This window comes from Homarus americanus, unplaced genomic scaffold (genome assembly GCF_018991925.1).
Source record: "Homarus americanus isolate GMGI-L3 unplaced genomic scaffold, GMGI_Hamer_2.0 scaffold12226, whole genome shotgun sequence".
Taxonomy (NCBI): domain Eukaryota; kingdom Metazoa; phylum Arthropoda; class Malacostraca; order Decapoda; family Nephropidae; genus Homarus; species Homarus americanus.
Genome location: NW_024746346.1, coordinates 19,514 through 32,500, shown reverse-complemented (window position 1 = coordinate 32,500; position 12,987 = coordinate 19,514). Strand labels below are relative to the sequence as shown.

The window sequence follows — 12,987 nt, the reverse complement described above, 5'->3', positions numbered from 1 at the left end:
AGGTCTTTACTTGTCACACCTATTCACTTCCCTTCATTCATCTTCCCCGGTGTTTTATTAGTGCTGTTTTATCAACCCTTACCGTCCTCCCGGCTATAAATGGGTACCTGACTTTACAGCAATGTCTCCTACACACACACACACACACAATATTCACATCTCTTACATACACACATTAGTCATTATTATCAGATATATAAGGCATTACAAGCCAGGATCTAACAGGTATGATGTAATCCAGGAAACAGTGGGAGTAGACTGATTGTTGTCACGGTTGAAAGATAAGATAACGTTTGAAGCTGTGCCATTAATGTGTATATACTGTACTGCACTGCACAAACCTCACAACACCTGTCACCCTCGGGTAAAGTCATCAACATTAAGTATTTCCAGTTTGATTCTTGGTTTAATTTAGGATACAGTATTAAATAAATGGGCTAGTCTAGCATCATTCTCAGTGTCATTATTATTGGAATTTCTCATTATATTTCTCCACTGCAGTGTTTGTAATATATTGTACACTGAGTTATTACAGTAGAGGTATACTGAATATATTTCAAGTTTCTTTATAAGCAACGTGTTCTTCATATAAATGTGTGTGCGCGTGTGTACAGTCACTACAGTACAAACAAAGAAACCAGCAAATTACAAATATGAAGGCATTCACAATCTAGTGGCCAAATATGGCTTGTTGACGTTAGAACCAACTCCAACTCTTGTGTTAATATAATTGTCTTGGTGGTGTGTGAGGCAGTGATGATGCATTAACATTGAGCTTGTCATTGTTGTTGCAGATGAAGTAATCAGCACCATGGCACCAGAGATAAACAAGCCCCAGCCCAGGTTGAGACACCCGAAGAAGGAGAGGACGGAAATGTGGCGGTGGCTGCCATCGTGGCGGCTCTAAGTGTGCTCTGTGTCGCTTCAATTGTAAGTCTTTACTGTATTTTAGATAGATAATTGATTGACAGTTTGATGTTTGTTCAGTAAAATGTCATAAAAGTTCAGGTGTACAGTGTTCATGCACAGTATAAATCTATGATGTACTTTGATAGTGGAGATATACAGTGTACAACTGTACATAGTACAGTTATACTATGTTGATGGCAACTCTTCATGTTGCACAGTCTCTTACAGCCTCTCTTGTCAGATTCATTTATAAGATCTTTCTTGTAACCTGTCCCCATGTCATCTTTGGTCTACCCCTGGATCTCCACATGACTGAGTCATCTCAGTCTACCTCTATCTAAAAAATTCCCAATAGTTTCAATACCCAACTGCCCTCTTAGCTCTGAACGGGGCTTCTTGTGTTTCAATGTCACATTACATATACAGTATATCTCTCCGTCTTCATTTCAGCTCGTTCAGCCTTACATACGTCATCCTCTTTAACTGTCCATGTTTCACTACCAAGTACCATCAAACTTTTCATGCCAGTTGTGTCTATCTTTCCTTCCTCACAAGAGAACAATGCTCCTCACACCATCAGTAAAGGCAACAGCTCCTAAACTTCCTCCAGCCACTTGTGACTCTTGCAACTGAGCACCTCTCCCAGCCCTGATCAATTCACTCAGGTAGCAGAACTCATCACCAATGTTGAGTTTCTCCAGCCTTACCAAGACCACATGGTTACCTACACATACAGAACACTTAAACTCAGCAACATCCTGCAGTCCACCATTTACATCACTGTATCTCCTATGTACCCAACTTCCACACTCACTGCACATGATTCAGTTATTGCCAGTGCTACCACAATTCTTACAAGCAGTACTGTACATGGCCATTTCCTACTCTCCACCAAGAGTCCTTCACTCATACCACTAATCATTACTTTTGTTTTCACCACATTCACTCACATAGCCTTTGAATCCACCAAGTCATCAGCATATAACAAATCCCTGGACAGACCAGTTCTAAAATCTTGTGATAGTTCCTCCTCAAATTCCACACCATTTACTCTCACATGAATTTTTGGTCCTTGATACAATGTTATAACACTCGAACAAGACACTCCTCGACCCCCTAACTTTTCCTTTGCCCGCTGGATTAACTTGCATGGTATCCTGTTAAATACTTCTCTGAATCTATGAATACAAAATACTGTACAGCTTTACTTGCTCTCCTGGCTCTTTCTTTTGTATAGTAGTTGCCTGGTCATAAATATCACCTCTCTACTCCCCTTACCTCACTTAAACTTGTAACCTGAAATTTTTGTAAAGTTTTATTAACAACAACGCCTTGACTTGCAGTTGGCATACATGATCTACCGTTACTTCATAAACGGTCCGTGCACAGCATGAACTTCGACAACCCGACAAAGAAGACAACCACAGAGGATGGGTTCCACCTGGCAGGCCAGCAGCGGGCAAACTGCCAGAGGGGTTCAGCCCAGCCACAGTTTCAGCACCGGCAGTATGGAGTTATGTCACCCGAGGATGTAAGTATTGTTGTGCAGCTCTGACATAATGAGTGTAGTCAGAGACTATTGCCTGGGTCTCACAGGCTGTATGCTAGTGAGTGTTTATTAACAACTCTTTTAGGTTTGAATTTAGCCAGAGCTGCATTGGCTAGGTATGTGTAGCAGACACGTTATGTTGATCATATAATTAATTTCTAATAATGCAAATGAGCATTTTTTTAGATTTTTATAGATTGGCGTGTGTATATATATATATATATATATATATATATATATATATATATATTAATGTATTGAAGATCTTTGGTTATTGAGAAGGGTATGACTTAATTGGTACTGTATATACAATAATGATGATTAGTATTATGATTAGCAAGATTTAGTACAGAAAATCTTTCTTGTCCATACATCCATACACCTATGATATAGACTTGTATAAAGAGTTTACAATTATCCATTTTAACCAGCATCATAAAAGACAAAATTACATTCATTTGATAAATCACTAAAGACATCTCGGTTAGTCATCATTATTTATTTATTTTGTAACTTAAATATTCCACCATTTGTTAATATCCTGGGTCCACCACTTGGGTCAGTGAGAGTCATTCATCTGCTATTCAATTTGATTATCTAAGTCATTAAATCATCACCAGACAGAAAACAGTCTTAGAGAAGAATGAGATGATCCAAATATGGGTCTAAACAGTAAACCTTCCTTCTAACTACAGTAATGAGAAGGATGAGAACTAGGAATAAAAACACTTGATACATGTTAAAATGCAGTTTATCTATTAGGAAACTAGATAAAAAGATGTTTACGGTATATTATAAAACACGTGTATAATATGCCAGTCATTATTGTACAGATATTTATTGGTTTGCATTATAATCTGTGAATAACTAACACCACGTTTATGCACCGGCTTTTGGCTTATTGTACAGTAACTTTTACATATCTGGTAAAGATGAATGATATTTGAGAGTTGTTGGTTTGTCCATGACGCTATGATTGTAACACAGTACAGCAATCATAGTAAGGTAGTAACTGTAGCTTAACTTGATGAAACTCTTATGATTTTACTTTAATTACTGTATATGTTGTTGGTGAATGGTATGGTTGAGGGGATAAGCACTAACCCAGCCACCTTCCACCATTGCAGTATGTAAATAGTTGTGAACAGTGAAAAGAAAATCAATAGATCACTTGAAGATTAGAAACCCCAGCTTATTTGAACTCTCGATTAAATGCCCTAACACAAACTCTAACCTAATGCAAGTTGAAGGCTTTAATCATCAGGTGAAATAAGCTTGGATAACTAAGCTTCATATAATTCCCCCTCAAAGAAAAACTTATCAATGGAATAATCAACAAGGCTAAATATCATTCATGAGTCTTTATGATAACTAGGCACTTTTAACACCAATGCACTAACCGCACCTTTTCCCCACCTTGACCACTAGGGCCTTTGTGAGCCAATGGTAAACACGCTCAAATTCTAATGACGGTAAGCCACAGCACAGATACATTGTGGTTCTGCTTCCTTGTGGTTTGCTTCCCATGTATTAGTGCCATGCCGCCTCTAATCTTGCTTGCCTAGATCTGTGTTACAGCTTGGAGATGTGTTTATGTAGATGGGCTGGAAACTTATACAGTATGCATGATCATTCCTTATAACGGAATTCCTACTCGTCTGCCGCGCCTCACCACAGGCCATTGTAGTCTCACGGGTTTTTTGTATTTTCCCGGCGTGTGTGTGTGCAAGTATATCATTGAGTTCATCATTGTGACCGTGACTAAGACAAGTGAGGAGGAAGATAAGAAAGTTTGTCTCTCAATTTTGCAGAAACTAAAAATATTAGAAAAGCTTGAGAATAGTGTCAGTGCTTGCCTGGCTGAGTGAGTGAGTATAAGGTTATTATACTCAGATTTATGATGTCAGAGCTGGGAAAGAAAAGCTTAATGAGTTAAGGCTGAGAGAAGAAAGTGGTGCTTGTGTTGCAGGGAATAATAAAGCCCTGTTAAAGTGCAGTCTGAAGAAAGCTGTGATCCAAACAGTTGATGAGGCTGTGACAACTGGTGCAAACAATAGTGAGCACACAGCTTACCCGAACTACAATCGGCAGGTGTACAGTTTGCAACGCTCCTCACCACAGTTTTATGATGGCAGCTTCTGTTTAATTTTGACATATGCAAACTACAGAATAACGGAGGACTGGAACCAATGCCTATTTAAATTTAATCCCAACAACTAAGTTTCCGAGGACAAACTGGATTTCGTAAACAGATTCGCTTCATTGCCGGTGGTATGACTGTATTCAATTTAGCGGAATCGGTCCGTACACTTTGTTCCGTTATATGGAATGATAACTGTGTATTCTGCTTTCAAAATCGTTAGCTTGATGTATTAAGATGGAAATACCGTGTGTAAGAGCGTTTGTGTTGGAGGCCTGCTAGACTGACCATATCACTCGGGTAGGGAATATATTATCAGTGTATAGTACAGAAGTAAACCTCACAATAGTACAGATCTTAACAATTAAAGTATTATTATTAATGATGCACCATAGTTAACCTCACTTTCTCTCCAGCAAAGTGAGGTTTTAGTTCAAGATTTTCCCACCAGTCTCTTATTAACTCGTATGTGTAACTTTATCTAAGAATGGGTCACAAACATCAGAACTGGTGTAAATCAGAAGCCATGGCTATATTGGCAGTCAAGATATTTTACACTAGGTAATATATAGATCATTTGTAAGTGACTGATGATTGTAACCTATTCTTAGATCTGAAAACACAGAGAAACAGACAAAGACACACATAGAAACACCTCCCCATGTTGATCTAGGGTGACTGAGGCCTCCCAATCCATAACCTGACTCTCAATAGTACAGTACCTAGTGAATCTATATAGGTACTGATGGATGCAGCTAAGGTAAATCAGAGGTATATCTTAGGGCCTTGTTTAGTAATGAGGAACACCTTAGCTTAACACACCTGGTAATGATGAGGGACACCTTAGCTTAACACACCTGGTAATGTGGGGACACCTTAGCTTAACACACTACCTGGTAATGATGAGGACACCTTGAAAACAACACACACCTATAGTAATGATGAGGAACACATAAAAACGACACACACCTGTGGCATGATGAGGGACACCTTAAGCAACACACCTGTAAGTAATGATAAGACACCTTAGCTTAACACACCTGAAAGCAATGATGAGGAACACCTTAACCCAACACACCTAGTAATGATGAAGACACCTTGAAAAGCAACACACCTGGTAATGATGAGGAACACCTTAGCTTAACACACCTGGTAATGATGAGGAACACCTTAGCTTAACACACCTGGTAAAACTATGAATGAAAACAAATGATAATGAGAGAGAGAGAGAGAGTGTGTGTGTGGTGTAAGAGTGTATCTGCAAGTTTATGTGATATGTGAGTTAATGTATGGGTATATGTGTATCAGTGTGAGTTAATGTATGTGTGATCCTCCTGACCCCTCCTGGTTACTTGTGTCATAGTTTAAAGGAAAGTTTAGTCAGGCTGAAGTCAAGACAGTGATGGGGCTACTGGAACTACCTCTAGCTTCTCATCATCTCAGAGTGTTGTCAGGAGTTGGTTGTGGTAAAGAGACACCATAGGAGAATACAGTTGGTTTGTTTATTAGAAAGAATGACAGGTTTTTAGGAGAGAGTCTGTGTTATAGGTTATGAGGGAAAGAGTGTGTTGTAGGTTATGAGAGGAGAGTGTGTTGTAGCTTATGAGGGAAAGAGTGTGTTGTAGGTTATGAGGGAAAGAGTGTGTTGTAGGTTAAGAGGGGGAGAGTGTTGTAGCTTATGAGGGAAAGAGTGTGTTGTAGGTTATGAGGGAAAGAGTGTGTTGTAGGTTAAGAGGGAGAGAGTGTTGTAGCTTATGAGGGAAAGAGTGTGTTGTAGGTTAAGAGGGGGAGAGTGTGTTTTCGCTTACGAGAGGAGATTGCATCACAGTCTAAAAAAAAAATACAGTACTTAAAAATTAAAACAAAACTCGCTCTGCAGTAACGTCACACCACACCCTCGGAGGCTTGTTGAAGAGCTTGTGATGTAATTAATTGGCCATTTAACGTCCATAAATGATTACCCTAAAAACAATATGCTCTCGTGTTTTAATCAGGGTAATCATTTATGGACACCCTGTAGATCTATGACCAGACTAATTGTTAGGTTGTGAAAAACTAAAGAAGTTGTATGAGAGATGTATGTTGGCTTTTGTTCTGGGATTGCATGCAATTGTAGGGTTATGCAATTCCCATTAGTGTTGTGCAGTTAAATCTCCACCTTGCAGACCTGTATTAGTGGTGATAGTCCATTAACTTGAGGTTCTTTATGTGAAACTTTTTTCCAATGGGGTAAATATATTCAATCAAGGTCCACAAGATGAAGGTGTCACTGTTAACTGGAGTAGTTTTTTGGGGTTGCTAATATTTTCACATTGTTAATAATTTTGTACCATTGCAAAATAATCTTAATTCAATTGTGGTAATTATCATAGTTAAAATGTTTTAATTATTGTTGATTATTGATCTGTAATTATTTGTAGATGTATAATTTGGTTTAGAAATAGAATTATTCTTCCATTTACTGCAGTTTGATCAGGGGGCAAAATAATTATTGTCACTTGGTCATAATAATACAGTAAAATATTCTACTAGTTCTCTTCATATTACAAAACTTCATTCAGAAACTTTAATAATGGTGTAGTGATTCTTATTATGCACCAGTGTCATTACCCTGTACTCATTATTGTTCTAACTCCTTCACAATTAAAAGCAGTGACACCGTGAAGCAGTACAGGACATATAAATACATTAACAATCCACAATATGAACTGGGTATAAAATAGAGAATCAATGTTTGTGATTCATTCATTATTATTATTCATTTTACAGCATATTTTGCCCCTTGTTATATGTTTTTTCCCTGTCTCTTTGTATTTACTGTTCTGTGGGTAGCTGTAACTCCTGGTGAGAGCTGTAGCTAAATACTGTATATTCCATCTTGTTGTAAGTAGTGTGAAGTATTTGATTCCTTCTTAACTTTCTTAACCTGATTACAAGGTCGTTCTTTGTCTCTACTGTAGTAACTAAATCATGTCCCCAATGTTGTGTTCATATAATTAGAAAGTGGCAGCGATAATATTCAATTGGGGAAAACAAAATTATATTATTGCTTCCATTATAAATTGCAAGTGTGACATAATTTAATGCTGGTAAAGGTTCATTATTATTTTTAATAAAGAAGCAATGATTGTAAAGTTAACATTTTGAGATATAAGTTTGCGTATTCAATAATTTTTCTTGTCAGTTTGCCTGTTAAAGATAAGTAAGAATATTGCACGACATGTCAATTGCTTCTTTAATATAAAGTTCATTATGTTAATTTCTTTTTCAGTCCCTGGAGCCTCTCACAAATGGCAGCAGCAACTTCGTATGAGGGCAGTGGATGGGTCTCTTCCATGGCTCATTGCCATCTCTGTTAAGGTTCCCAGGAATGGACTTGAAACTTTTCTGCCCTGGCCAACATATAGACTCTTATATATAATATATATATATATTTTAACGATTTGTGATGGGATTGGCAAGTTTTGCCATAGAGATTCATCCTTTGGACTCCTTTTCTTGTCTTGAAATAGCGTAGCGAAGTTACTAAATGGAAAATCTGAACGAGAAAGGCTGTAGTTCCTTTCATAATTTGTGTCAAGTGACCAAATGAAAATATTTAGAATTTGCAGTGATAAGAGAATGTGGAGGACAAGATGAAACCTTGCTCCTCAGGAAGAGACGAACAGTACGGTGACGTAATGGACTCTGGGATCCTGTGGAATGGAGGGATTGAGTGAGATGCCTTGTTTCATGTATTATTACACTCATAACCTTTACCTTATTTGTAGCCAAAGAAGATAACTGCAGACTAGGTAGTAATCTACACACACTCGCTAAGAGGTAGAGGCTCGGAGGTGTTTGCAATCCCACCGGTCCATAGATCTGAGGTCCAGGATGTAAGCGTCAGATGGTACACACACGGGCTGGAGACAGGCAAAGGTCGGTGTGATTGTGTAATTTGTTCCATGCTCACAAGTTCTGTGCAGAAACGTTTCTCCAGAGTTGCCATTTTTACAACTTGATGTTCTGTACATGAATGCCCTCAAGTGTTTTTTGTATATACAGAAAAATATCAAGCTTCCAATGTCCTTTACTTCAGGAAACTAAATATGACAACCAGCAATTTTTAGCCCTTTGCCAATATTTCCATAAACCTATCTTCTTTTATTAAATCACCAGTAAAAGTTTGGAATGGTGTAATTACCTATTTCTTCTTTATATGAATAGGGGAATTTGCCTGTCTAAAAACATACATTGGAAACTTAGTAAAAAAAGAGTTAACAATTAGAATCGGCCAAGGAAATTTTTCTCCGTGAAATAAAGGTGATAAAGTGTATCTGGACATCGCAACAAGACTCACAATCATGTTCAGCGAGAGGGAATGGCGATGGTGAGTCTTGACAGGCGAAGATCGTCCTATGCTTATGAGTACAAAGGCATCTTGATTATTTCCCTTTATAGGATTTCTACCATGTTGATGTTTGTAGAGGGATATCATAATTAGGACTTGGAATCTTTTCTTTGGTATGAATATTAGTCATTGTGCCACTGCGTTCACCATACACAACTCGGTCAAGATAATTGGAATCTCTAGCAGTCAAACTCCAGCTTCTCATAATAGCTCTGTGGGAAAGTTCTCTGCTGGTACTGGAGCGAACTTAGATCTGACACCTGATGCCTGATGTTAAATTGAAAAATAATATCTAGTTTTTTCCTAAAGGATATTTGACTGCATAGAGAAACGTCTGACCCTCTTGTATAGGTTGGTGGAAAATAGATTAAAAAAAACACTTGCTTCTGGAATCTTATTTATTTATTATTTTACCATTGTTGTACTGTTCCCTAGCAGTTGATTGAATTATGAAAGAAATATAATACAAACAGGCTTTATACATTGCTTCTTATAAAGAGTAATATAATTATGTTTTAGACGTGTTTTATTGATCACAAATTTAGCTGTTACAGAGAAACTTATCTCACCAAATTTTAGACAAAATGATATTAGAGTATTTGCTATGTATTTTATTTCTCTGTAATAGTAGTCTAAGTTATTTTATCATGAACAGTTTGCATTTGTTGAATTAATTGCATATTTGATCCATTTTCCACCAACTTGTTGCAATACTTTGACACAGGACCTAAGCAGTATCATTCTCAGTGCCAACTTATACACTTTTTTTCTATGTGCACATATGACGAGGGAGAGAGGGGAGGATATACCACACTTGTTTACTGTGACACGATACACACTTTTGATCCTTGGATAGGTGTAAAGATATGGTTATTTTTCTTCTCTGGTGTATGCAAGAGAAAAAACCTTATTGCAGTGCTTAATGAGGCTTGAAATGCTGATCGTGTCGTAAAAACGTGGATAAAATTGCCCATTCTAGTCCGGTATATGGTTAAGACTTGATTTGGCTAGGTGGTAGAGGTTAGTCTAGAGATTTAGTATATTTCATTTTGTCAGTGTGCTTTTCTACCAGTAATGTCTTTTATGTGTAAAATGTAGGAAAACATGTCTATTAAGGAATGGTTGAATATCCTAAGATAAGTCATTCAGTGTGATTTCATACATCCCCCTGTAAGTTTTAAATCGACATGCTCTTTGTTCATTTGTAGTTCAAAGTATGTAGTTCCATTCATTGGTTGAAGCTCACTAGCCAGGAACATGTAACCTACATCAAGTATTGTTTTGCCTATATGCCATGTTCCATTCATATGTGAAGAACAACTCTAGGCATATATATATACATTATGCCCAAGGAAGCCAAAGTGTCCACTAGGGCCTTTTTGTACCACTTGTCAGCTAATGTGAGCTAAAGTCAGTCAGCAGAGAGGCATTACCATACACTGGTGCCACTGTGTGACAACTATAGCTTTTATTACTAGCTATAGCCATCAATTATTGTAATATTTGAATTGTTGGCCTTTTGAGAAAGATATATGAAGATAACTAAATCATCAGCACAATTACATTCACTATAACAGGCACTAGAGTGGCTCTGCCTCATACTGAAATGAATTATAAACACAAAGTGATGTTGTCATCCAGTTAATACACTCACTGGTCATTGTCGGTCTGATTTATCGACACGTCTAAAATTTTGATATATAATCCCCAGTGTATTGTTCAATGAAGTGTGACCAAAGATTATTGAATTTAAAACAAATTTGTTTATATTAGTAGGCCTATTTTTGGAAAAAAAAAGGTTCAATGAATAAATCTTTCTCCAGGTTATATATATACATATACTGTATTCCCAATGGGAATTTTTCCAAATCCACTGAACTTGTTTTTCATTAATACCAAAAATGGTTTGAGAAACATGACTTCTCTTTTATTGTAGTAAGACTATCAACAGCATGTACAGTACAGTAACAGTATTCAGTCGCCATTTCTGGTATAACTGAAAAATGATGAGTGGTTAAAATATTTCCTTTACAATGATTCATGTTGTTTGCAAATACAGCACATTTATCAGTTGGTATATCAGTAAATAACTTGCGTGGGCAGTCTGTTACACTGTCATTTGACTCTTCAGAGGGACATTAGGTTTAAACTGTGATATACAGTGTAGTTATATTTGTTGCTTGTTTCTCTCGGTGTTTAAGGCTCACGTATCTGACTATAATACGACAGACTTAATTTAATATTGTATTTCTGACAAAATCATCACCATCATCATTTATTACCATTGAGGGAAACAAGACCTTGTCAGAAATCCTTTTTGTCATTTATATGTCTTAATTCATCTCAAAAAATTATATTGTGTCAAAAGTTTTAATTGTGTGTGGGTGACGAATCTTGTGTGTACGTGCGTTTGTCTCTGGCGTGCCCGACCGTGCGTTTAAGTCGGGCGTAAGGAATGCTCGGCCATAACCTCGACGAACTCCCGAGGTTGCCAGGCTGTGGTCGGTTTCGAGAATTGAAGGTTAAAATAAGAAATTATCCCCAATTCAATCCTAAATGTTCACTGATAGACGCCAAGTTCTTGAACGCCGGGTGGAGCTGTTCCTCACCTAAAAAAGTACAGTACAGTATTCTGCTTTTAACCTTCAAGTCATGAATGCTACTAAATATTCACTGTTACCTAATTCTCTTGGATCATTTTTATATACAGTTTACAGATAAATGATATATCACAGTGATGGGTTAAACTCTTTAAGGAAAATCTGTTTTGCATGACACAAAGTACATAGCACACTTAATGATGGGGAGATGCTTACAGTTGACTACACTATCTCTTGGTCTTCTCTTAGAATGATGTTTTATTTGTAATGAAACCAGTTGCAGTATTATAGTCGGTGGATAGCTTATTGTATCCCGTTGCTATTTACTAATAATATGGAAAATAGGGGAAATAGGAAACATTTTAACTAAGACTTATATACAATATGTGTGTGTGTGTGTGTGTGTGTTCATACATCTATGCGAGTGTGCTGTTATGTGGAGATGTGCGTAATTACTATTATTATTTACCGTAATTACGGGCATAACAAAAATTACACGACATTTACAGATTTTTAAGTAGCTTTGAAATCTAACTTTGTTTTATATATACGTATAAAACTGAAGTTCACGGCAAAAGAATTTACAAAAAAAAAAAAAAAAATACGGTTTCATTCAAATAAAATGTGTGCGATGAGCTAACGTGCTGGTCCAGAGATCCGTCCTGTTGACACTTCCGCCTTGCTGCTCTAAGTTTATTTGAGAGTTTATTCTTTTTTCCCACTCGTTAAGAATTTATTTTCTCCCCTCCGAAAAGTTTCCATTACCCATACAATAATGTTTGTTAGGTCTTACTTTGTTATTCATATTCTTTCTGTACCACTACTACTCCACTCTGTGCTATTACCCCACCTCTTACCTTTACCAACCCTCATTATGCTGTGTGCTTGTGTAAAACAACATTCAATCTGATTTTCAGTCACACCAAATTGATTTTGTACACTGACTCAAACACTAGGAATACGTGACAGTATGTAGGATACTTTTTGCACAAAGAGTTTTTGATATTTCTTATAGGTTTGAAAATTATTAAAAAAATAACTTTTTGTAAATGACTCGGGTTTGCACTCTGCTTGGCGGCATAAAAGTAATTTACATAAGGTAAGTTTAACTCCACCTGTGAATATCTCTGTCAGGAATCACATTTTCTTTGATAACACTTCTCTACTTGTACTCCAATTGATGGATTTTCTAAAGGCTGAGTGAAATGAATGTATGAGAATGAAAGATGGTAGAATGACCAAGTAAAAATTAGTCAATTTACTTCAGCAAACATATTTCAGATCCAATAGGCTTGAGCACAGTGTCCACTCTTTGTGCTTGTATTTAGGTTATAACTATGGTATTGTACATTAGAGTATTGTAACTATCAGTTTCATAATAAAATACTTCCAAGCA

The 12,987-nt window shown here is 36.9% G+C and overlaps 1 protein-coding gene across 1 annotated transcript in view; it reads left to right on the top strand.

Moving 5' to 3' along the window:
• LOC121879209 (low-density lipoprotein receptor-like) overlaps positions 1-12,987 on the top strand; it is a 103,485-nt gene extending 90,498 nt beyond the window's left edge. Inside the window, 6 exon segments of the mRNA XM_042385804.1 lie at positions 795-823; positions 826-930; positions 2,253-2,277; positions 2,280-2,440; positions 3,887-3,930; positions 7,870-12,987. Of these exon segments, the coding sequence (XP_042241738.1) occupies positions 795-823; positions 826-930; positions 2,253-2,277; positions 2,280-2,440; positions 3,887-3,925 (359 nt within the window). The 3' untranslated portion in view covers positions 3,926-3,930; positions 7,870-12,987.